Here is a 23049-nt window from a genome sequence, read left to right on the forward strand (position 1 = left end):
TTACTAAAGGTAGTCTTTTAGGTTGATAGGAAATGATTGATGCTAGATGCTAACTTAAATCCGCAGGAAGAAATGAAAAGTTCTGGATATAGTAAATATATAGGTAAATATCAAAGGTTCTCTCTACATTTCTTTCTCATTTATTCTCGTAACTTCTTTAAAAGATATGATTACATACACAATAATTATAATACCATTTTGTTGGATTTATATATATAGGTGTAATACATATTACAATAAAAGCACAAAACTGGGGAGAGGAAAATGAAATATATTGTCAAGTTTTATATATCTTATTGGATTTGACTTAATATTACACCAAAGTAGATGGTGATAAAGTAAGATGCATATGTAGGCCGGGCGCGGTGGCTCAAGCCTGTAATCCCAGCACTTTGGGAGGCCGAGACGGGCGGATCACGAGGTCAGGAGATCGAGACCATCCTGGCTAACACGGTGAAACCCCGTCTCTACTAAAAATACAAAAAATAGCCGGGCGAGGTGGCGGGCGCCTGTAGTCCCAGCTACTCGGGAGGCTGAGGCAGGAGAATGGCGTAAACCCGGGAGGCGGAGCTTGCAGTGAGCTGAGATCCGGCCACTGCACTCCAGTCCGGGCGACAGAGCGAGACTCTGCCTCAAAAAAAAAAAAAAAAAAAGATGCATATATAATCCCTAACTAACCCCTAATTAAATAATTAAACAGGAAAGGCTGGGTGCAGTGGCTCACGCCTGTAATCCCAGCACTTTGTGAGGTCAGGAGATCAAGACCGTTCTGACTAACACGGTGAAACCCCCGTCTCTACTAAAAAATACAAAAAAAATTAGCTGGGCATGGTGGTGAGCACCTGTAGTTCCAGCTATGGGGGAGGCTGAGTCAGGAGAATGGCGTGAACCTGGGAGGCAGAGCTTGTAGTGAGCTGAGTTTGCGCCAACACACTCCAGCCTGGGCAACAGAGCGAGACTCTGTCTCAAAAACAAAACAAAACAAAACAAATAATAATTAAACAGGGAAAAAACCTCAAAAGAATCAAAATAGTACATTAAACATGTTTAACACAAAAGGAGGAGGTAAAGGAAGAGCAGATAAACAAAAAAGATATGAAACAAAAAGAAAACAAATAGCAAAATGGCTGATGTAACATCTAACCATATCAACATTTATATTTTATTAAATTAACTTGTGTTTTAAAAAAGATATGAATGGTGGCCGGGCACAGTTGCTCACGCCTGTAATCCCAGCACTTTGGGAGGCCGAGGCAGGCGGATCATTTGAGGTCAGGAGTTCAAGACAAGCCCGGCCAACATGGTGAAACCCTATCTGTACTAAAAATACAAAAATTAGCTGGCCGTGGTGGTGAATGCCTGTAATCCCAGCTACTTGGGAGGTTGAGGCAGGAGAATTGCTTAAATCCGGGAGGCAGAGGTTGTAGTGAGCCAAGATTGCGCCACTTGCACTCCAGCCTGGGTGATGGAGTGAGACTCCGTCTCAAAAAACAAACAAACAAGCAAACAAACAAAAAAACCCGAAAACACAGAGATAATGAATGGAACCTAGGCAACACAGCAAGACGCCTATCTCTATAAAAAGTAGAAAAAATTATCTGGGCTTGGTGGTGTGTGCCTGTGAGGATTGCTTGAGCCTGCGAGGTCTATAGAGAGCCATTGAACTCCAGCCTGGGTGACAGAGTGAAACCTTGTCTCACAAAAAAAAAAAAAAAAAAGGAAAATATATGAATGGATTAATAACTCCACTTAAAGGGCAGATATTGTCAGAGTAAATAAAAAGGCAAGACCTACCTGTATGCTGGCTGCAAGAAACACACCTGATTCAAAGACATATATAGTTTGAAAGTAAAAAGATGGAAGGAGATATAGCATACAAACAGCTTGAGTGGTTATGTTGATATCAGACAAAATAGACTTTAAGGCAAGATATATATTTCTTAAGACAAAGACATTTCATAATGACAAAAAGGTCAACATATTAGGAAGATATAACAACTACATATGTATTATATATGCACTTAACAAGCCCCTAAAAACATGAAGTAAAAACTATGAAAATTGAAAGAAGATCTAGATAATTCAACAATAATAGTGGAGATTTTAATGTCTCAATCTCAATAACTGACAAAGCAATTAGAAACTCAGCCAGGATATAGAACACTTGAATGACGCTATCAACCAGTATGACATTCATAGAAGCCTTCACCAACTGAAGATTACACATTCTTTTCCAGTGCACATGAGACATTCTCCAGGATAGACTATATGTGGACCATAAAACAAGTCTCAATAGATTTAAAAAGATTTAAATCATACAAAATATGTTATCTGACCACAATGGAATTAGAGATCCAAAGTAGAAAAATATCTGGGAAAACCCCAACTATTTAGAAATTTGGCCGGGCATGGTGGGCTCACGCCTGGAATCCCAACACTTTGGGAGGCTGAGGCAGGAGGATCACTTGAGATCAGGAGTTTGAGACCATCCTGGCCAACATGGCAAAACCCAGTCTCCACTAAAAATACAAAAATTAGCCAGGAGTGGTGGCATGTGCCTGTAATCCCAGCTACTTGGGAGGCTGAGGCAGGAGAATCGTTTGAACCCAGGAGGCAGAGGTTGCAGTGAGCTGAGATCATGCCACTGCACTCCAGCCTGGGCAACAGAGCAAGACTCTGTCTCAAAAAAAAAAAAAAGAAAAAAGAAATTAAACTACATGCTTCTAAATAACCTATGGGTCAAAGAAGAAATCACAGTAAAAATAAAAATATATTTTAGGCTAGGCACTGTGGCTCGTGCCTGTAATCCCAACACTTTGGAAGGCCAAGGTGGGAGGATTGCCTGAGCCCAGGAGTTTGACACCAGCCTGGGCAACATAATGAGACCCTACATCTACAAAAATAATAAAAATTAGCCGGGTGTGGTGATGCATGCCTATAGTCCCAGCTACTTGGGAGGCTGAAGTGGGAGGACTGCTTGAGCCCAGGAGTTCAAGGTTACAGAGAGCTATGATTGCACCACTGCGCTCCAGCCTTGTGAAGCCTTTGTCATCAAAAAACAAAACAAAAAAATGTGTGTGTGTGTATATATATATATGGAACAGAATGAAAACAAAACACAACATAGTATCAAAATTTATGGAATAGAGCTAATTCATAGCTTTAAATACTTACACTAGAAAAGAAGAATGGAAAAGAAGAAAGGCCTCAACTTGAAAACCTAAGCTTTCATGTTAAGAAACTAGAAAAAGAAGAGTAAACAAAACCTAAAGCAAGTAAAGGAAGGAAGTAATAAAGATAAGAGCAGAAATCAACGAACCAGAAAACAGAAAAGCAACAGAGAATATCAATGAAACCAAAAGTTGTTTTTTTGAAAAGATAAAATTCTTAGCAGCCTTATGAGGTAGGTGCTAGTAATCTGATTTAATAGATGAGGGTACTGAGGCTCAGGAAGGCGAAGTGACTTGCCCAAGATCACAAAGACAACTTTTAGTTGGGCGGGGTCAGGGAGACAGGACTTGGACGTGGTTCGAACTGACTCCATAGCCCAGGCAATAATATGATATCCTCTCTCCATCATGGGGAGCTGTGCGTCCCTTCCTTACTCTGGGGCTGTACAGTTGGGCTTTGGGGTAAGTGAGTCTGCCATGTGAGGTGCCATGAGGACTGGGAAACCCAGCTATGAAGCAAACCATCTCTAAACCTCATCCTCCTTTTCTCTACACTCCAGAATGTTGTCCCACAAAAAGTGTCTAGAAATTTCCCCCATATACACTCACCTGACAACCCACTCAGATTCCTGGTCTCCCCACAGATCCCTTCACTTAACACTCATGAAGGATTCTGGTGCCACCTGACTTCTGTGAATGTCACATTGGATGGGCACGCTTTTGCCAACTCCTTTAGGCCTTTCTAATGGGACAGCAATTATGGCTCCTTCACTGTTCACCATGCTGCCCGGGCCCAAAGCCAGAGGCCTACAAAAAAGGCATGGCCCTGTGGTTTTCGATTCTGGAGCACATTAAAGGTGATAGGATTTTGTCCCTTGATCCTCAGAGGTTCCTTCAGTTCCCAGAATTTACAAAGGCATCTGGAAAACCAGCATCAGGGTAGCAGTGTATTAAATTAGTATACCACGGCTTATTCCAGAAATGCAAGGATGGTTTAAGATCAGGAAAACTATTAGCATAGTATGTTACTTCAGTAGGTAGGACGAGAGAAACCAGTAGAATAGGAAAAGACAGTTACTTCTTTGCCATGCTAGATCCTGATGATCTCAACTGACTGCCAACATCACACTAAACCATGGAGCTTTGGAGCTCCATGGAACCCCAGCATGAGGTTCATGGAATGTGGATTCCAAAAAACATTATGGGGTATTTGGGGAGAAGTTCTTTATCCCCCATTCCCCCATCAGATTGCTTTGCAGGCCTGAGCTATTTTGAGAATCAAACCAGTCCCAGTACCAGGCCTTGTGTTCACCAACATTCAGTATCCTGAGAAGGTGAGCAGCTCTAGGGTCTCTGGAAAAGAATCACTGCTCAGCCACCTTTTTTTTTTTTTTTTTTTTGAGACGGAGTCTCGCTCTCTCGCCCAGGCTGGAGTGCAGTGGTGAGATCTCAGCTCACTGCAAGCTCCGCCTCCCGGGTTTACGCCATTCTCCTGCCTCAGCCTCCCGAGTAGCTGGGACTACAGGCGCCCGCCACCTCGCCCGGCTATTTTTTGTATTTTTTAGTAGAGACCGGGTTTCACCGTGTTAGCCAGGATGGTCTCGATCTCCTGACCTCGTGATCCGCCCGTCTCGGCCTCCCAAAGTGCTGGGATTACAGGCTTGAGCCACCGCGCCCGGCCTCAGCCACCTTTCTTGGGCAGCCAAAGCCCCGAGTTCCTTTGCTGGAGCTGACCTGCTTCTGGGACCAGGACAGCACTCTGGTTAAATAAGACACAGACAATCCTGGGTTTAAGTCCTGGCGCTACCTCTTGCTGGCAGTGCACACTGAGCAAGTCAGATCTCTAAGCCTCTATTGCCTCGTCTATAAAATGGGAGCAGCAATTTTGGCTATGAGCTAATCAAAGCAAACTGCCTAGCAGGATGCCCAGCTCATAATAGGTGCCCAATACATGACAATCAAATAGTCAAAATTTAAAGACATTCCCTAGACACAGAACTAAATGTGAAAGACAAAAGAGTAAAACTTGAAGTGGAAAACATCAGAGAACATCTTCACGACCTTGCATTTCTTAAACAGGACACAGAAGATACTAACCATTTACAAATGGATACATCGGACTATATTAAAATAAAAAAACTCTGGTTGGAGTTTGGGTTGCAAAGTGGTGGAGGGCTGAGGGCCTGCACAGGGACTGAGGCGTCCAGGGTCAAGGTCAAGGACATGGCTGGAACAAGTGAAAGATTTTTGAAGGAAGATTCCCTAAATATATTCATCATTTGCAACCTGCCCCAGGACACTGCAGAATGTTTCTTCATGGAGGGATCTGTCTGTACAGGTGCCTGGAAGTGGTTAATAGATACCCAGACACAAAGAGTTCCTTCTTCACGTCTTTATGGAATCATCCATTTTTTCATGATTAGCTTTTCACTCTAATAGGTTTGTCCTTTGCTGGATACACAAGAGAGTAGTTGCACCATCAATTACAGCAGTTCAGTGTCAAACAGTATTAACAGAGTATAATATGTCTGGTGATGATACCGGAAAACTAATTTTGAAACCTAGGCCTTGTGTTCAATGAGGGCGCCTAAAACAGCCTTTCTTCAAATAAGTGATAAGTGAAAAGCCCCCACAGGATTCCTTTTCAGTTCAAACTATGCAGCCACAGCAGCTGCTGAATGGAAATGTGTGATATTTACCTAGACTGTCTTTTAATGATGACTCATATTATCAGTGCCTTTGATACCTCTGCTCACCTATGCTTCAGTATAGGTGTCCCTTGAATACTTCCCATCCTGCAAAGATTTTTTCTTTTTCTTTTCTTTTTTTGAGACAGGGTCTTCTTGCTCAGTAACCCAGGCTGGAGGCTGGAGTGCAGTGGCACAATCATGGCTCACTGCCGCCTTGAACTCCTATGCTCAAGCGATCCTCCTGCCTTTGCCTTCCAAGTAGCTGGGACTATAGTTGTATACCACCACGCCTGGCTAATCTCAAAATTTTGTTTGTATACACAGGGTCTTGCTATGTTGCCCAGGCTGGTCTCAAACTCCTGACCTCAAGCAATCCTCCCGTTTCAGCCTCCCAAAGTGCTGAGATTACAGGTGTGAGCCACCCCATCCAGACCCACCCTGCAAAGATTTTTGCAGTTGAAGCATAGGGTCTTGGTTATTGCAGTACACTTAGGAATAGACCCTCATTTAGCTTTTACATGTTTTTGCATTCTATTCTAAATCAAAGCCAAACAAAGCCAATGTCAGACAAAGGGAAAGTGCTGTGAGCACCTATGTTCTCCTGCCTGTGTTTCATCAGCTCGCCATCCCCACGTCTCTTGTAATAAGACAATCACATAGAGCTGGGGCTTTTATTCTTGCACACTGAAAAATAAGCCCCACTGCAGGAGAAACCCTGGATGTGCTAAGATTGAGCTAAAATTGATATTGAAATGATAAGCCAGATACTGAACTTCAGCCACTCTTGTGGTTACACTATTTAGTTCAGTGTTTTTATTTAATGCTCAGGATAATTTCTAGTTTGAAGGAATTTAAAGAGCACTCCCCAGGTTTCTGAATATACAAATTCAGTTATAAATTACATAATGTCTGGGAATTTGATCATCATATTATTTTAGATAATTGGATTTTACACTTGGTAGACATGCCAGCACACTAGTATTGCAGGTATAATTGATCATCCTACTCCCTCAGAAGAATAATATGGGAGCAACGCCACGGTGCTCTATTCTCACTGTTTAGAGTGTGTTGGTGACATATTATGTGTGAATAGCCACATGTACTCATAATAGTCCTTGAACTATTGGGATCACTGCTGATATTTTAAAGTATTGGAGGTACCTTTTTATCTTGAAAAAACATAATCTTTTTGAAAAACTTTAAACTGTTTCATGAGTGATTTTTTTTTTTTTGGAGACGAAGTCTCAGTCTGTCGCCCAGACTGGAGTGCAGTGGTGCGATCCTGGTTCACTGCAACCTCTGCCTCCTGGGTTCAAGCAATTCTCCTGCCTCAGCCTCCCGAGTAGCTGGGATTACAAGCATGCGCCACCACGCCCACCTAATTTTGTATATTTATTAGAGACAGGGTTTCCTCCATGTGTTAGCCAGGCTGATCTCCAACTCCCGACCTCAGGTGATCTGCCCACATTGGCCTCCCAAAGTGCTAGGATTACAGGCATGAGCCGCTGTGCCTGGCCCATGAGTGATCTTGTAAATTTCAGTTAACTTAAAATCTGAATTTTATTTTGAGACAAGGTCTTGCTCTGTTGCCAGGCTGGAGCGCAGTGGTGCACTCATATGGGTGAATCTCACGATATAATACTGAGCAAAAGTAGCCAGACCTGAAAGAAAACATACAACTCCGTATGTATAAAATTCAAAAATGAGCAAAACCAACTTATGGTGACAAAAGTCAAGTTAATGATTACCCTTGACATGGGACAGTGCCTGGGAGGACACACCCGGGGAGTTCTGAGTTGCAAGGAAGGATGTGTTTATCTTCTTTTTTGAGACAGGGTCTCACTCTGTCACCCAGGCTGGAGTACAGTGGCAAGATTGTAGCTCACCGAAGCCTTGAACTCCTGGACTCTGGCAATCCTCCTGCCTTAGCCTCCCAAAGTGTTGGGATTACAGGCCATGAGCCACTGAGCCTGGCCAAGGATGTGTTTCTTTTCTTTCTTTCTTTTTCCTTTCTTTTCTTTTTTCTTTCTTTTTTTTTTTTTTTGAGACAGAGTCTCCTTCTGTTGCCCAGGCTGGAGTGCAGTGGTGCGATATCAGCTCACCACAACCTCCGCCTCCCGGGTTCAAGAGATTCTCCTGCCTCAGCCTCCCAAGTAGCTGGGATTACAGGTGCCCGCCACCATGCCTAGCTAATTTTTGTATTTTTTAGTAGAGACGGGGTTTTGCCATGTTGGCCAGGCTGGTATCGAACTCCTGACCTCAGGTGATCTGCCTGCCTCGGCCTCCCAAAGTGCTGGGATTACAGGTGTCAACCACCACGCCCAGCCATGTTTCTTGATATGTGTGTTCAGTTTGGGAACATTCCTTGAGCTTGCACCAATGGTTGGTGCACCTTTCTGTATGTATGCTATATTTAGTGGTATGCTGGCAAACCAGCTTTCAGGAAAAATGAAAAAGAAAGGAAGAAAGAAAAAAAAATTCCCGATTTGTACCGTTTGTCATTTTCCACAGTGTCAACACTTTCGCTGTGGTGAATTCCAAGTTACCAGTGATTTAGCAACTGGCTCATGAAACTCCTGCTTATTTAGCTATTGGCTCTTGTGAGCTGGTATTTCTACTAAAAAAAAAAAAAAAAAAAATGCCTACAGCATCTCTCTAGAAAAGGAATTCTCAGTTCTTGCTATAGATGTTCAGAGATTCTTCTGATGTCTTGGGGCCTACAGGGGAGGGATTGATTACAACAGGCAGGAGGGGAAAGTTTTGCTAGTATGACTGTCCACTGCCTCCTAAGTGGCAGGTAGGGACTGAGTTGTGACAACATTTGTCTTTTTACTTTCCAAAGAGGGCTTCTCCTCTGCATCTTCACTGAGAACAGAGCAGCAGGCTCCCTCCTGGGGCATTTTCCACATTTATATAGAAAGAGCACCTTACGTGGACTCAGGATGGGAGGTTGAAGTTTCAGCCATGAACATACTGTGTGACCTGGTCCCATTCCTTTCTGGACTAAGTTTCCACATCTGTAGTGTGAGACAGTTAGGGTAGAGCCCCAGGGTAAGACTCACAGGCTTGGCAGATGACCTCTTGCAACCAACCTAGGAGGTAGGGAGAATCTATTTGCCTGAGTTACCCCAACAGGTGCTTGTAATGGGGTCAGGTACAAGGCTGGCACCTGGCTGGCCCCTGCTGGAACTTGGCAAATGCAGGTGGGCCGCCCTGCCAAGCTGCCTCTCAACACCAACCTGGGGTTGGTAGGGAAGGGAGAGAGAAGATGTGTCCTCTCCCTGGGCAGTCTGGGTAGAATCCTGCAGGGAAGACTGAGTTAGTTCTGCAACAGTCACTGTAATTAACACTCTGAAAAGGAAAGAAAACGCATGCTCACTGAGCACCCATGTGTTCACCAAACTCTCAGAGTCACAGTAGAAACTAGGTCTAATGATCCAGTTTTACAGGTGAGAAAACAAAGGCTCAGATGATTGAAATAACGTTTGCTCCAGGGGTTTTCAAATCTGGGTCTCTTAGCTCTTGCTGTTGTTACTACATTAGGCCACATTCGCCTCCAATCCTCTTCCTTAGGCCCATTCCTAGGGGATACAAGGGTCACCCAGGTATGAAGGCACCCTCGAACTCCTGGGCTCAAATCATCCTCCTACCTCAGCCTCCCGGGTAGCTGGGACTACAGGCGTGTACCACCATGCTCAGCTAATCTTTAAATTTTTTGTAGAGACAGGGTCTCGGTATGCTGCCCAGGCTGGTGTCAAACTCTTGAGCTCAAGTGATCCTCCTGCCTTGGCCTTTCAAAGTGCTGGGACTACAGGTGTGAGCCACCTCACCTGGCTGGGTTCCTCTCTCTTGTCTTTGAAGCATGCAGGCTGCCTGCTTCTGCAGTGATGCCTGCAGAGGACAACCAGGCTTTCCCCATCACCTGGGCACAGGTCCAGATGCAGGCAGAGCTGAGCGTCAGGGTAGCTAATTTAGGGTAGCCCTTGGCAGAGAAACAGAAATGTCCTTACTCGTTCCTGTTAGTAGGAAAATCCCTCCCCCAGTGCACTTGGTTTTGGGGTACCATGGGTGACGACCCAGGGCATCATGCTTTCCTTGGCAAGACTTCTAAATACAGAAATCATTTTGCCCTTCACCAGTTCAAGGCTCAGTCTTTCGACCCCTCCCTTCCCCACATTCCCACACTCGCTCCCTGGGTGATCTCATCCCACTTCACAGCACTGAGCAGCATTCACACACTGACAGTCCCCAAATTTACATCCCCAGCTCCAGACTCTTCTCTGAACTCCACATTCATGTACCCAACTGTCTGCCCTGTATCTCTACTCCAATGCCTGCAAAGCGTCTCAGACACAACATATCAAAACTCTGCGTCTTGACTTACAGTCCCCCACCAAACCTGCCTATAATATTCCCCATCTCAGCAAATGGCAGCTCAGTCCTTCGCATTTCAAGCCCCAGACACTGTCCTTTTTGACCCCTTCCTTCTCATCCACCCCAAATCCAGTTTCACCTTCAAATCTGACCCCATATTGACACTTCCACTGTGAACCTCCTGTTCCAAGGTACCATTGTCATCACCTAGACCACTGTCCTTTTTTTTTTTTTGAGACACAGTCTCACCCTAAGAGTCTCACTCTACCACCCAGGCTGGAGATCAGTGGCACCATCTTGGCTCACTGCAGCCTCCGCCTCCCAGGTTCAAGCGATTCTCATGCCTCAGTCTCCCGAGTAGCTGGGATTACAGGTGTGCACCACCACACCTGGCTAATTTTTGTATTTTTAGTAGAGACGGGGTTTCACCATGTTGGCCAGGCTGGTCTTGAACTCCTGACCTCAGGTGATCCATCCTCCTCAGCCTCCCAAAATGCTGGGATTACAGGCATGAGCCACGTGGCCTGGACCACTGTCTTAACCTCCTAACTGGCCTACTTGCTTCCAACTGGGTTCTCCTCTAGCCTCTTCTACCACAACCAGGATGATCAGGTCCCTTCTCAGCTCAAACCCCTCCAATGACTACTTGATTAGATGCCAAAGTCCTCCCATGGCTTCCAAGACCCTACATCATCTGGTCCCTACTGCTTCTGGTACCTTTCCTCTCCTCCTCTTCAGACACACTGGCCTTCGTGCTGTTGATGGATCAAGCCAAACCTGCTCCTGATTCAGAATCCTCTGCCTGGACCCTCTTCCTCTGGACACCTGTATGGCTCCCTCTCCTCCTTCTAGCAACTTCTGTTCCAGTGTTACCTTCTTGTCGAGCCTACGTCCTGACCCATCACCTCACTCTGCGTTTTTTTTTGGCTTCGTAGCTCCTTTCCCAATTTGACATATTAGATATTCATTTGTCTGTCTGTGTCTGCCTCTTCTGGCTGTGTCAGCACTATGAGAGCTGGGACTTCGCTTCGTTCAAGGCTGTAACCCTGGCACCCAGAAAGGTTTCAGCATGTAGCATACGCTTAATTAGTATTTGTTGAATAAGTGAATAAATGAATGGAAGAGGATGCCTGATATCAGGGATGACTGTCCACAGTTTACAACAGGAACCATGATGGAGTGGCACTGCAGATAACCAAGCCTCAGGCTTCCTTCTGGCTTGTGGAACCCATGGCCAGCTTGAACTGGAGGACAGCAATGCTCCCGCCACGGTGCCAGGCATTTGGCACATATTAGCTCAAGCCCCCACCTTCTGCTCATGACAGGTAATCCTCATGGTAACTCTCACAGCACCAGGATACTCCCATTTTACACCTGGGGGAACTGAGGCTCAGGGAGGTCAGGTAGTACACAAATGACATGAGCAAGATTCAAACTCAGGTCTGTGTGCTCCAAAACACAGCTCCAGTTACCCTCTTCTGGGCTGTTGGTGAGAAAGACACAGATCAAGTCAGTGTCCTCAAGCCCCAGTTCCCAGAAAGACCTGCCAACAACTGCAAATTTCACAGATGGCTGAGGTCTTTCCACCCACTCTCTCTGCCTTCCTCCCCTCCATCCTCCCCCTGCACTGTAACCAGCAGGGACCACCGAAGGGACCTGCCTCCAGCCACCTGTGATGGGCTGGCTCCACCTGCAACCTCAAAGCCCCTCTAAAAGCCATGCGGGCTGATGTTCCTCTGGCCTGTAGCCCTGACTTGCCCTTTGTCCTGGAGGGAGATCAGGAAGGAGGGGCTTGAGATCGCTTTACGAGGAAAGGGAAGGATCAGATTGGGGAAAATCTAAGTTCAGAGAACAAAGGGAGCTCTGGGGAAGAGCTCGGAAAGCCCTTCCTTGGGGCATGGTGGACACAGGGGAAGAGCCACCCAGTTGCTGTCAGGCAGGGCTGCCACCAGAGACAGTGAGCTCACCACTGGGAGGGGGCGGGGCAGTGAAATGCAAGCACTTTGCCAGCCTAGAGTGCTCTGCAACAGTTGGGGCTATTGTTATTAAGACTGCATTTAGTGCTCCAGCCAGGCTGAATGCCCTCTTGCCAGAGACCTGAATATGATATGATTGTGCACTGAAAATTAAGATGAGTGGGCTAGGTGTGGTGGCTCATGCCTATAATCCCAGTACTTTGGGAGGCCGAGGCGGGCGGATCACTTGAGGCCAGGAGTTTTAAGACCAGTCCTGTTAACATGGGGAAACCCCGTCTCTACTAAAAATACAAAAAATTAGCCAGGCGTGGTGATGGACACCTGTAATCCCAGCTACTCGGGAGGCTGAGGCAGGAGAATCACTTGAACTGGGGAGGCAGAGGTTGCAGTGAGCTGAGATTGTGCCACTGCACTCCAGCCTGGGTGACAGAGCAAGAGTTTGTATTAAAACAACAAAAACAAAAACAAAAACAAAGAAAATTAAGATGAGCTATCAATAAAATTAAGATGAGCTATCGAATGCTGAGTACTCACTAGGGTCAGACTCTGCGCTAGACCAGAGAACTGTGAGGAGGGGAAACCAGGATGTTCAGGGGCCGTGAAGTCCTGAGGCAGAGTGGATTCCTGACCCCTGTTGTAGTGATGAAGGAGTAGATTTGGCTCCCGCCTTGTCCTTTTTCCAGCTGTGTTTTGGCTAAAATTGAGCCCTGGACAAAGTCACTTGGGGTGTAGCCCTGACCCCACCATTTTCTAGCTGTGCCATCTAGACTAATTTCTTCATCTCCTTGAGTCTCAGCTTCCTCATGTGTGGAATGGGCACACTGACCCCTCCCTTGCAGGACTTCTTCAAGGAAGCAAGGAGGCCACACAAAGAAATGATCATAAGGCCTCGTAATTCCTTCACCCGTGATACCTTATTTGATCCTCACAGCAACCCTCAGAGACAGAGCACTGGCTGAAGTCATTCCCTCTATCCCCTTGCCCACTCCAAAGTCACACTTCAGCAAAGGATGGACAATGGTTTCATTTCACAGGCTAGAGATCATTGGGCAGTGTCTGCATGTGTTCCAGGCTCAGTGGGAAAAACTGCTACAATTGATTAGTGATGTCTGCTCTGGGCACAGATGTGGTGAATTTTGCAGTGTGTGCCATCGTTTGCCCTCCTTGCCCTCAAGTCCTTTCTTCTACTGGTAGCTAGGTCTCTGCAGAGATAACTGTCACAATAAGCAGAGCAAAAAACAGCAACATCTGGTCTGAACTCCAAATTCATCTCTAGAGTCCCTATCTCTCTCTATTTCCCCCTCTCCCTCAATACAGACTTCTGTAGGGAGAAAGTGGCCAAAAGGACGAGACTTTCAAATTTCTTGAGCATCTTCTCAGTGCCAGGCACCAAGCTAGACTCTCCATGTAGCATGTCAATTTTGAGCACGAAACCAAAAGGGTGCTATTGTTATTTCCATTTTATAGATGAGCAAATTGAGGTTTTTAGAAATTAGGCTGCTTGCTCCAGCTGATAAGAAGCAGGGCCAGGTTTTGCACTGGAACCTACACAGTGTATATCACACCATCTCTAAGGGAGACCCAAGCCCACCCAGAGGCCCTGCCTGGCTACAATTCCTGCCAGCCTGCAGGCAGCCACCATGAGCCCAGCAGAGACAAGCCCCACTTGACTTCTCTGTGGCTGATCAGATGCTACCTTCCACCCTTCTTCTTCCTGCTTTGCTACAGACTCAGTCTCTTCTGGGGCTCCCAAACCCCTCCTTCCTCAGATCTGTTCCCAAAGGCCAGAGGGAGGCGGGCTGCCCCATCTCTCAGGGAGCTCCACGGAACTGCCATCAACTGGTGGCAGAAAGAGGTTGTGAAGCATCTGTTCTTGGAGCCTGCATCCTGGGGGAGTCCTGGGCCACCTTTCCCAGCTGGGGCCTGATGGAGAAGGCTCCTCCACCTCCAGTCTTCCTGAAGAGCCAGGCTTGTTCTCCTACTCACTCAGTGCTTGAGGCAGGTCCTCTGAAGGCTGGGAAATGGCTCACAGGCCTGGCATTTGCAGGCAGAGAAACTGACCTCCCTCTTGCAGCCACTTGGCCAAAACCCCTCTGGGCTGTCCTGGATCAGGGTTTGCCTGCCTCCCCCTTTCTTGTTTTTGCCTCCTCCCTCTGCCTTGGTCTTCTCATCTGCCAAATTGAAAGGAGGGGGTTAATAAGAGCTGCTGGCACTATCTCTGTGAGGGGCAGGGATGAGCTGAAATGCCTGAAAGTAAGATGGTGTTGAGGGGTGGGGAGGTTGGGGTATGAGCAGTACCTAGGAGGGGTCACCCCAGCCTGGCCGATTAATACCTGCCCGACTCCTGAGGGGCTGATGGACAAGCCTGCTCCCCCAGGGCCTGCAGCCATGGAAGCTGGCAGGCCCGGGTTACAGGTGGGCTGGCGCCACTCGCCTTGCCACCCTGCACTCCGAGGGCATAGCTGTTCACTCTCTCCAGACCTCACGTGCACTGACTCCTGGGGGCAGGGTCTTGCTTGGGAAACATCTGGGCTTGTTTTACCTTCTGCAGACTTTTCTGGCTACTCTTCTGAGCTGGCAGGGAGGAGGGGTGGAGAAGCCCAAATGGGAACAGGCTGGGGCTCCTACTCTAACTTTTCCACTTTGTGGGGGCTTCTGTATCTTCACATGTACCTGGCAAGCTCATTTTTGGGGCTAAGGAAGTTAAAGCAATTCTATGTGTTTCTAAATGCACAACAGCTCCAGATCTGGAATGAAGAGTTAAAAACAGGTGTATGTGTCCACATGAGTGCCCTCCTGGGATTTCGGGGTTTCCTTCCTGAGTGTTCCTATGTCTGGTTTAGGGGGTCTGGAGTGCTCAGGGTTCAGCATCCCTCCGATAACCTGTGTGAGCCTCTGGTCTGCGAGCCATGGAGGCTGCTCACAGAGCATCTGCTTCATCTCGACTCATTTGCTTGTTCGGTTGCTCAGTAAACACTGAGCACCTCCTATGTGCCAGGCACTGAGCACGGTGCTGCGGGTGAACCGGGAATCCAGCAGGCATGGCCCCTGCTTCCTGGACATTCACCGTCCACTGGCGGCACGAACGAGTGAACAAGCAGAAGAGACTTAATGAATGAGCAATTTCTAGATTGGATCTGAAGAGGGGGCTGAGATGGGGGCCAGGTCAGAATGATGATCTGTTGAGCCAATTCAGAACCCCAAGGGTGTCCCTGGGCAGCTGGCAGTGATGGATGTATGATAGGAAGGGAACTGAGGTTCATTTCCAGATTTCTGACTTGAGCGCCCCAAACCAATAAAGCAAAATCAAGCAAAGCTGGCCTACGGGGGAAGACAAAAGAGTCCAGTTTGGGTCAGGTTGAATCTCGGGTTAGGGGTGGGGGCTGCCCAAGGCAGACAGACAGCAGGAGGAGGGAATTGAAAGCCCAGGAAGAAACTAGGGTGGGAGAGACTGTCGGAAGCTACTGGCCTAGGGGCTGCAGCTGAAAGCAGAGTGAGGATGAGAAGGTCAGGGGCATGCACAGCGAGAAGGGCGGGGGCTGCACTGGGGCCCTGGGGGCCCAGCATCCCAGGGCAGGTGCAGGGAGAATCCCCACTCCTCCACCACTGCCAAAGGAGACCACCAGTGGAAGGTCAGATGGTCTGAGTGGCTGGCTGGAGGACATGGGGAGGACTCTGAGTCAGGGAACCCAAAGCAGGAGAAGTCATCACATCACAAACAGAAGCACCCAACAGGGGCTGGGCTCTGTGGCTCATGCCTGTAATCCCCTGCCAAGGCAGGCGGATCACCTGAGGTCAGGAGTTCAAGACGAACCTGGTCAAATGGTGAAACCCTATCTCTATTAAAAACACAAAAATTAGCCAGGTGTGGTGGTGGGTACCTGTAGTCCCAGCTACTTGGGAGGCTGAGTCAGGAGAATCACTTGAACCTTGGAGGCGGAGCCTGCAGTGAGCCGAGATCATGACACTGCACTCCAGCCTGGGTGGCAGAGTGAAACTCCGTCTCAAAAAAAAATAAATAAATAAGTACCCAACAGGGTCAGATGCAGCTGAGAAACGGAAACCATGGAATGGCTTTAACTACATGGAAGTCGATGGGATGTTGGGGTGCGGGTGTACAAGCCAGACTGGAGCCAGACTGAAGCCAACTGTGGGTGCTGGAAAGGGACAGCAGGTGCTTCTTGGACAAGTTCAGACTGGACAATGTGAGAAGAATTTGGCAGAGACGATGACAGAGCCCCCATGGAGCCTCGCAGCAGCCCTGAGCTCCTGGAATCCACTGGGCTTGGTGGACCCCTTGTCTCAGAGATGTGTCTGGGTCAAAGTCAAGGAAGGATCTGGTGGCAGAGTCAGGGTCTTCAGCTTCTCCCTCACCAATGGCCTCTAGCTCCTCCTCCAGGGTGTTTAATTATGTATTTGCTCACACAACAAACATTTATTGAGTGCTTACTGCATGCTAGGTATTGGGTCTTTGGGGAAGGGGGAAATTCAGAGATGTACAGGAGCCGCTTCTAAATGGCCTAGAATGTCGGTGACCACACTCTGAAGTCCTCAGGAGGTGGATAGGCAGAGGGCTGCCCTGCCAGAATGGCCTCTGTTAGTGAGATGGACCCAGCTTCCAATGGCCTGGGGTTCACCTCAAAAGGTTCTGGAAAGCCCTCCGCACCCAGCATCCCCAGCCTTGACTTTTCCCAGGCTTCTCCATGCCAGGCTGCTCCTGCCTGGTCAGAAGATAAGAGCAGGAATGGTCATCCCAGCGCTCTGCAGGGCAGGTGTCCCTGGGCTCTGGGGGGACGTGAATAGCAGCCTCCTCTCCTGGCCTGGGACGTGGGCTTTCCTTTCCTGATCATGCCACAGCAACAGTGACAACAGTAACAACAATGTATTGAGCCTGTACTATCCATCAGAAATAATCTTATCAGCTCTTACTGGAAATAACCTGTACCCTCCTTGGGTACCCACAGCAGCCAGGCCGAGCTCCTCCACCCTCTGGACACCACTCTTTGAACAATGAACCCCGCAGCCAGCTCATCCCCCTGGCACGCCTGGTGATGATCTCACCCAGGCGGGACATGTCAGCGTCCCCTACCTCCCACTGCAGCTGTCCTTTGATATGCAAATGGTTTAACAATCAGGGCTTCGACTCTTTGGAAGACAGGCCCCCCACCCCATGATCCATGTCATCAATGGCACAGATTGGAACAGACATTGGCAAGCGGGGGAGGCATTACCCAGAGGGAGCACGGGAGAGGGGAGAGGGTCCCCCTCTGAGGCTGGGGTCCCTGATTTCACAGACTCACAGTCCTGACTTATCAAGGAGAAGGGACGGGGTGATCATGCATATCTCCCCAAATTATAGCAAGTGGTGGTGGTTTGGGAGGGCTCAGGGAACATCATGGAAGAAAGCAGGTGGCTGCTATGGGAGAAATGAAAGGGACCCTGGGGTAAGGGTGGTGGCATGAGTCGAGCAGGTGGAGACTAGGGGAGAAGTCAAGGGGGCTGCAGTCTTGGACATCAGGGGTACCCCTGACTGAGCCCATCACTTGGACTCAGGGGCCTCAGGGAGCCACAAGAAGACTGTCGAGGGGCAACATCGTCTACCAGCTTCTGCGAATGAGGAACTTCATGGGGGGATGCTTGGGATGGGTTTCCTTAGGAGAGTAAACCCCAAGAAGTATGTTCTGGGGAACACCAATCCCATGAAACATTCCTTGTGGTGAATGTTTGACAGGAGCAGCAGGTTTTCTCTTACCTATGGGAGCCTCACAACACACATCACCATATTATTAATATATATATTTTTTGAGATAGAGTTTTGCTCTGTCGCCCAGGCTGGAGTGCAATGGTGTGATCTCGGCTCACTGCAAGCTCCGCCTCCCGGGTTCACGCTTCACGTCATTCTCCTGCCTCAGCTTTCTGAGTAGCTGGGATTACAGGCACCCACCACCATGCCCAGCTAATGTTTGTATTTTTAGTAGAGACGGGGTTTCACCATGTTGATGAGGCTGGTCTCGAACTCCTGACCTCAGGTGATCCATCTGCCTCGGCTTCCCAAAGGGCTGGGATTACAGGCATGAGCCACCACACCGGCCACATATCACCATATTAAAAGCTCAGGAAAGTCCTGCAGGAAGCAAAATGTTCTTAACGTGACTCCCCCGGCATTTTTCCCACTTACTTGGCCATGGAGTCTTTTATTTGTGTGTGGGTGTGTGTCATCCCATTAACATCCCTAGAGGAACTCCGATCCACACTTTGGGAAGGGCTGATACAGGAGAATGGGCCAAAGAGTGATTCTCAGTTTTCAGGGAGCATCTCGCAGACATCAGGGGTCTTCCGTGTTGCCCTCTCCCCACCCAGCATGCCACATTAGCCTGTGGTTGGACCCCCGCAGTTCTTTGGCCAAGCGTCTCAAGCTGGTCTCGGCAGCTCGACTCCAGGCTTGGCCCTGGCCTGGCCCCAAGCGGTGGAAGGATGCAGGGAGGAAACTTACAGGGGCAGGGACGTTTGAAGGACATGTAATCCTTGGAGCAGAACAGCGGAGCCAGCCTGCCCACGGGCACGGCTCTGACTTCTCGCAGGGAAGGCCCCTCCACTCACCTGCAGAGACACAAACAGGCAGGTGTTGGGGTGCCCCTGCCACACCCATAGCCCCTGCAGGCTGGGCGCTCACATCTCCTGAGCTGTCAACCTCTGCAGAAGAGGATGGTGACTTTGAGAGCACATGCCCAGTCTGGGCAAGGGCCTGGGGGACCTCTGGGCTGTAGAATGGGGAGAGGAACACAGGGGTAGGGCAAGTATGTGTTGGGGTCCCAGTAGCGGGGAGTGGTGGGGAGGAGATATCTCTCTTGGGTGGACCCTTGAGTGTGAATTAGGATCCCAGAGTTCTTCTGTCTCATGATGAAAATGGGAGACCCCACTGCCCCGGACAACTTCAACAGACCACGGCATCATGAGCCACTTGGAACTATCAGGGCTGGGAACACTGAGACCTGGAGAGGGTGAGGGGCTAGTTTAAGCTCTCACAGCTGGCTTTGGAAGGGTGTTCACTGACACCTAGCCCAAGCCATATTATTATTATTGCCCCAACATAAATAGGATGCTCTTTTCATCCTCATTTTACGAACAAGGAAGTTGAGACTCAGAGTGGTTATGCGGCTTGCCCAAGGCCACATAGCTTCTAGGTAGGCTGAGACTTGAGTCCAGATCAGTTTGACTCCAGAGCCCACACTGTCAGCAGCACAATTCTTTAGAAGGCACCTGTATATTAAATTACCAATTCAGAAACAAAGGCCTACAGAATGAAAATGCTTCGTTCCCTCCCTCCCGGCTCCCCAGTATGAACTCAGTGAACATGTGGATGTCTAGAGCAGGGAGGGAATGCCAGGTCACTTTGACTCCAATTTGCAATGGAGGAAACATTTTAAAAAGGTAACTCATGGCTGGGTGCAATGGCTCACACCTATAATCCCAGCATTTCGGGAGGCTGTGGTGGGAGGAATGCTTGAGTCCAGGAGGTCAAGGCTGCAGTGGGCCATGTTCACACCACTGCACTCCAGCTTGGGTGACAGAGTGAGACCCTCTCTTAAAAAAAAAGGGGCCAGGCATGGTGGCTCATGCCTATAATCCCAGCAATTTGGGAGGCCGAGGTGGGCAGATTACGAGGTCAGGAGATGGAGACCATCCTGGCTAACACAATGAAACCCCATCTCTACTAAAAAAAAAAAAAAATACAAAAAATTAACCAGGCATGGTGGTGGGCATCTGAAGTCCCAGCTACCCAGCTACTTGGGAGACTGAGGCAGTAGAATGGCGTGAACCCGGGAGGCGGAGCTTGCAGTGAGCCGAGATCGCGCCACTGCACTCCAGCCTGGGCGATGGAGCAAGACTCCATCTCAAAAAAAAAAAAAAAAAGGAACCCATTCTCCCATGTTGCTGAAGATCTATAGGAACAGGGGAGAGATAAGGTTCTTATTTCCCGGGAGCGTGGTCACTTGCCTTGCAGAAGCCAAACTGCACCTGTGGGGATTGGTGAGCAGAGGCCATGAGTGCCAAGCCCTGTGGGCTTTTGCAGGGCAAAGCTGGCAACCCCAAAGCCAATGGGAAAAGAGTTTGCCCCTGCAGGGGTCATGAGGGGGTACATATCCCTCATCCCTAAAACAAATTGAGGCTTGCCATCCCTGCTTGGGAGGGGCTAAGAAGAATGTGAGGACACCAAGGCTCAGAGAGGCAAAACACTGCCAAGAAGGGGCAGAGTTGGTATTAGCACTGAAGGATTAGACTTTTGAGCAGAGACTCTCCAAAGACAGTTCTCTGATTCATGTTAAATAGAAAAACCAGTTGTTTTGGTTGGGTACGGTGGCTCACGCTTGTAATCCCAGCACTTTGGGAGGCCGAGGCGGGTGGATCACGAGGTCAGGAGATCGAGACTATCCTGGCTAACACAGTGAAACCCCGTCTCTACTAAAAATACAAAAAATTAGCTGGGCATGGTGGCGGGCACCTGTAGTCCCAGCTACTTGGGAGGCTGAGGTAGGAGAATCGCTTGAACCCGGGAGGTGGGGGTTGCAGTGAGCTGAGATGGGGCCACTGCACTCCAGCCTGGGTGACAGAGTGAGACTCCATCTCAAACAAAACAAAACAAAAAAAACAAAAACAAAAACAAAAAACAGTTATTTCAGTTATTTCTCAGTGCACTTTGGCTGTATTTCCCTACGAGGAAGCCTTCTGGGCACCGGGGCCTCCAGCTGTGGCTCACATTCACCAAACACTTGTATGTGCCTAATGTCACCAATGGTATTGCAACAGACCTTTGAGGTGGGGGACATCATTTCCATTGTGCAGATGAGAGAACAGGCTCAGGGAAATAACCCATCCAAGGTCACAGAGAAGAGATGGAGGAAGAGCTGTGTGCGGAGAGACTCTGTCACCCCCAGTGCCTCTCAGTTACTGCCAGGGACACACCCCTAGAGACCGGCTGTCCTGGTGCTGCTTCCTAGACACATTGGGCTTATCATGCTTCTGGGCTGTTCCTCTCCCTGGCATGCCATTCCTTCCACTTGGCAAACTCCTATGTAGCTGTCAACACCCAGACCAAGACACCTCTTCAGTGAGGTCCTCCTTCACTGCTAGAGACAGAATGATCACTCTGGCTGTGTTTCTGTCACACCTGGATGTCCTTCCAGGACAACTCTGGATCTAAATTATTCTAGACCAGTAGCTCCTTGAGGGCATGGAGGGTAAGTGTGGCCTCTGCAAACTAGCTCAGGGCGGGGAACTGAGGGGAAGTTCAAAAGTGCATGGAAACACTAGAGCAAGCCAACCTCAGCCTGATGCAAATGCATGACTGAGGGGTGGAGGCTGCCTTTCAAAGGTGCTTGGCTTGCTGAACAGGAGGATCTCTATGCAAAGAACCGAAATGCTTCCCAGGCATCTTGTCACCCTTGGTGACCACGATGCTGACAGTAACCTGGGCTGCCACTCCCCGCCTCCTGCAATGCCCTCAGCACTTTAAACACAGGCTCCCGCTGCAACCTTCTAGCACCCCGGGCTTGCATCCATTGATTCATTTCCCAAGCACTTACATGGTATCCCACAAAACCCTTGGAAAACACATGGAGGGGCTTTTGGGGTCCTAAAATAGGAGCTGGATTTTCAACCTGGCTGCCTGTTTCCTTCTCCCTTCCCCCACTCCAGGATTTCTGCCTGAGGACCCAGAAGAAAACCACTCCCTGGTGGCATCAGATCCTCTGCTAGGGTAGAGCTTTGTCGGGTCATCAAGACAAAGGAGCTGGGTGTGGGGGGTCCAGGTGAGCAAGTGCCCATCCTGGTGTCCTGCATGTGTGTGACTGGAGTTGCTGTGAGGAGACAGCCATGAGGGGCACAGATGGGCTGGGACTGTGGTTCCTTTGCCAGGGTCAGGGTCAGGGTTGGGAGCAGGCCCACCCCAGCTGCTGGGCCAAGCATGGTCACCTCTCCCCTTGCCTGCCTCTCTTTGAGCCCAGCATGGGAGGCTCGCTCCTGCCGGTGACTCATCTCCGACTGGATTGTCTGGCTGGGAACTCGAGGGCGGGCGGGTGGCACTCCAGGCTTTGAAGTGGCTGAATGGTGTGTGGCAAGTCCACGTCATTCCCACTCCCCTTCATGTCCCCGCTCCTGGAATATCTCCACTCTGGGCTCTGCTATGACACTCAGAGTTGGGCAGGGGAGTGTGTGGCTAAGGGGAGAGAGCCTGGGTCTGCTGACACGCCAGTGTTAGGGGATCCTCATGGCAGAGGCTCACAGAGCTGAAAGGCCCCAGGAGTGGCCAGCCTTGCACCATGGGTGGCAGACAGAGATGGGCTGTGGGGGCGGGCTGGCCTTGTGAAAGAGGCTACAGGATGGCCGCCTGTTTACACAGTCTCTGCTCAGTTGCTGCCACATGCTGTCTGCTTACTGGATCCTCAAAACAAATCCCCAATTCACAGATGACAACGCTGAGACTCAGAAGAATAAGGGGCCTGATGAAGTGGTGAGCCCCTGTCCCAAGAGGGTTCGTAGGAGGATTTGAAGCGGGAGATCGGCTTGCTCAGCTATCCTCTCTTTAGGAGGGTGGAGGGGGTGCCAGGTGAGGGAAACAGGAGGCGGGGAACATGGGAGGCTGTGGCCAGAGGTGATGGGGCCTAAACAAAGGCAACAGTGACTGCAGAGGAGGGGCAGAGGCTGCCACTACCGGTTCAAGTGTTTATTGAAAGTCTCAGCGGCGGGGCGCGGTGGCTCAAGCCTGTAATCCCAGCACTTTGGGAGGCCGAGACGGGCGGATCACAAGGTCAGGAGATCGAGACCATCCTGGCTAATACG

The 23049-nt window shown here is 49.1% G+C and overlaps 1 protein-coding gene across 1 annotated transcript in view; it reads right to left on the reverse strand.

The window, feature by feature from the left end:
- Nucleotides 1-18810, reverse strand: part of BEAN1 (brain expressed, associated with NEDD4, 1) — a 49679-nt gene extending 30869 nt beyond the window's left edge. Inside the window, exon 1 of the mRNA XM_011932121.1 lies at nt 18704-18810. Within this exon, the coding sequence (XP_011787511.1) occupies nt 18704-18728 (25 nt within the window). The 5' untranslated portion in view covers nt 18729-18810. The remainder of the gene's footprint in view (nt 1-18703) is intronic.
- Between the last annotated feature and the right edge of the window lie 4239 nt (nt 18811-23049).

Source organism: Colobus angolensis, unplaced genomic scaffold, assembly GCF_000951035.1.
Source record: "Colobus angolensis palliatus isolate OR3802 unplaced genomic scaffold, Cang.pa_1.0 Scaffold93, whole genome shotgun sequence".
In the NCBI taxonomy this organism is placed as follows: Eukaryota; Metazoa; Chordata; class Mammalia; order Primates; family Cercopithecidae; genus Colobus; species Colobus angolensis.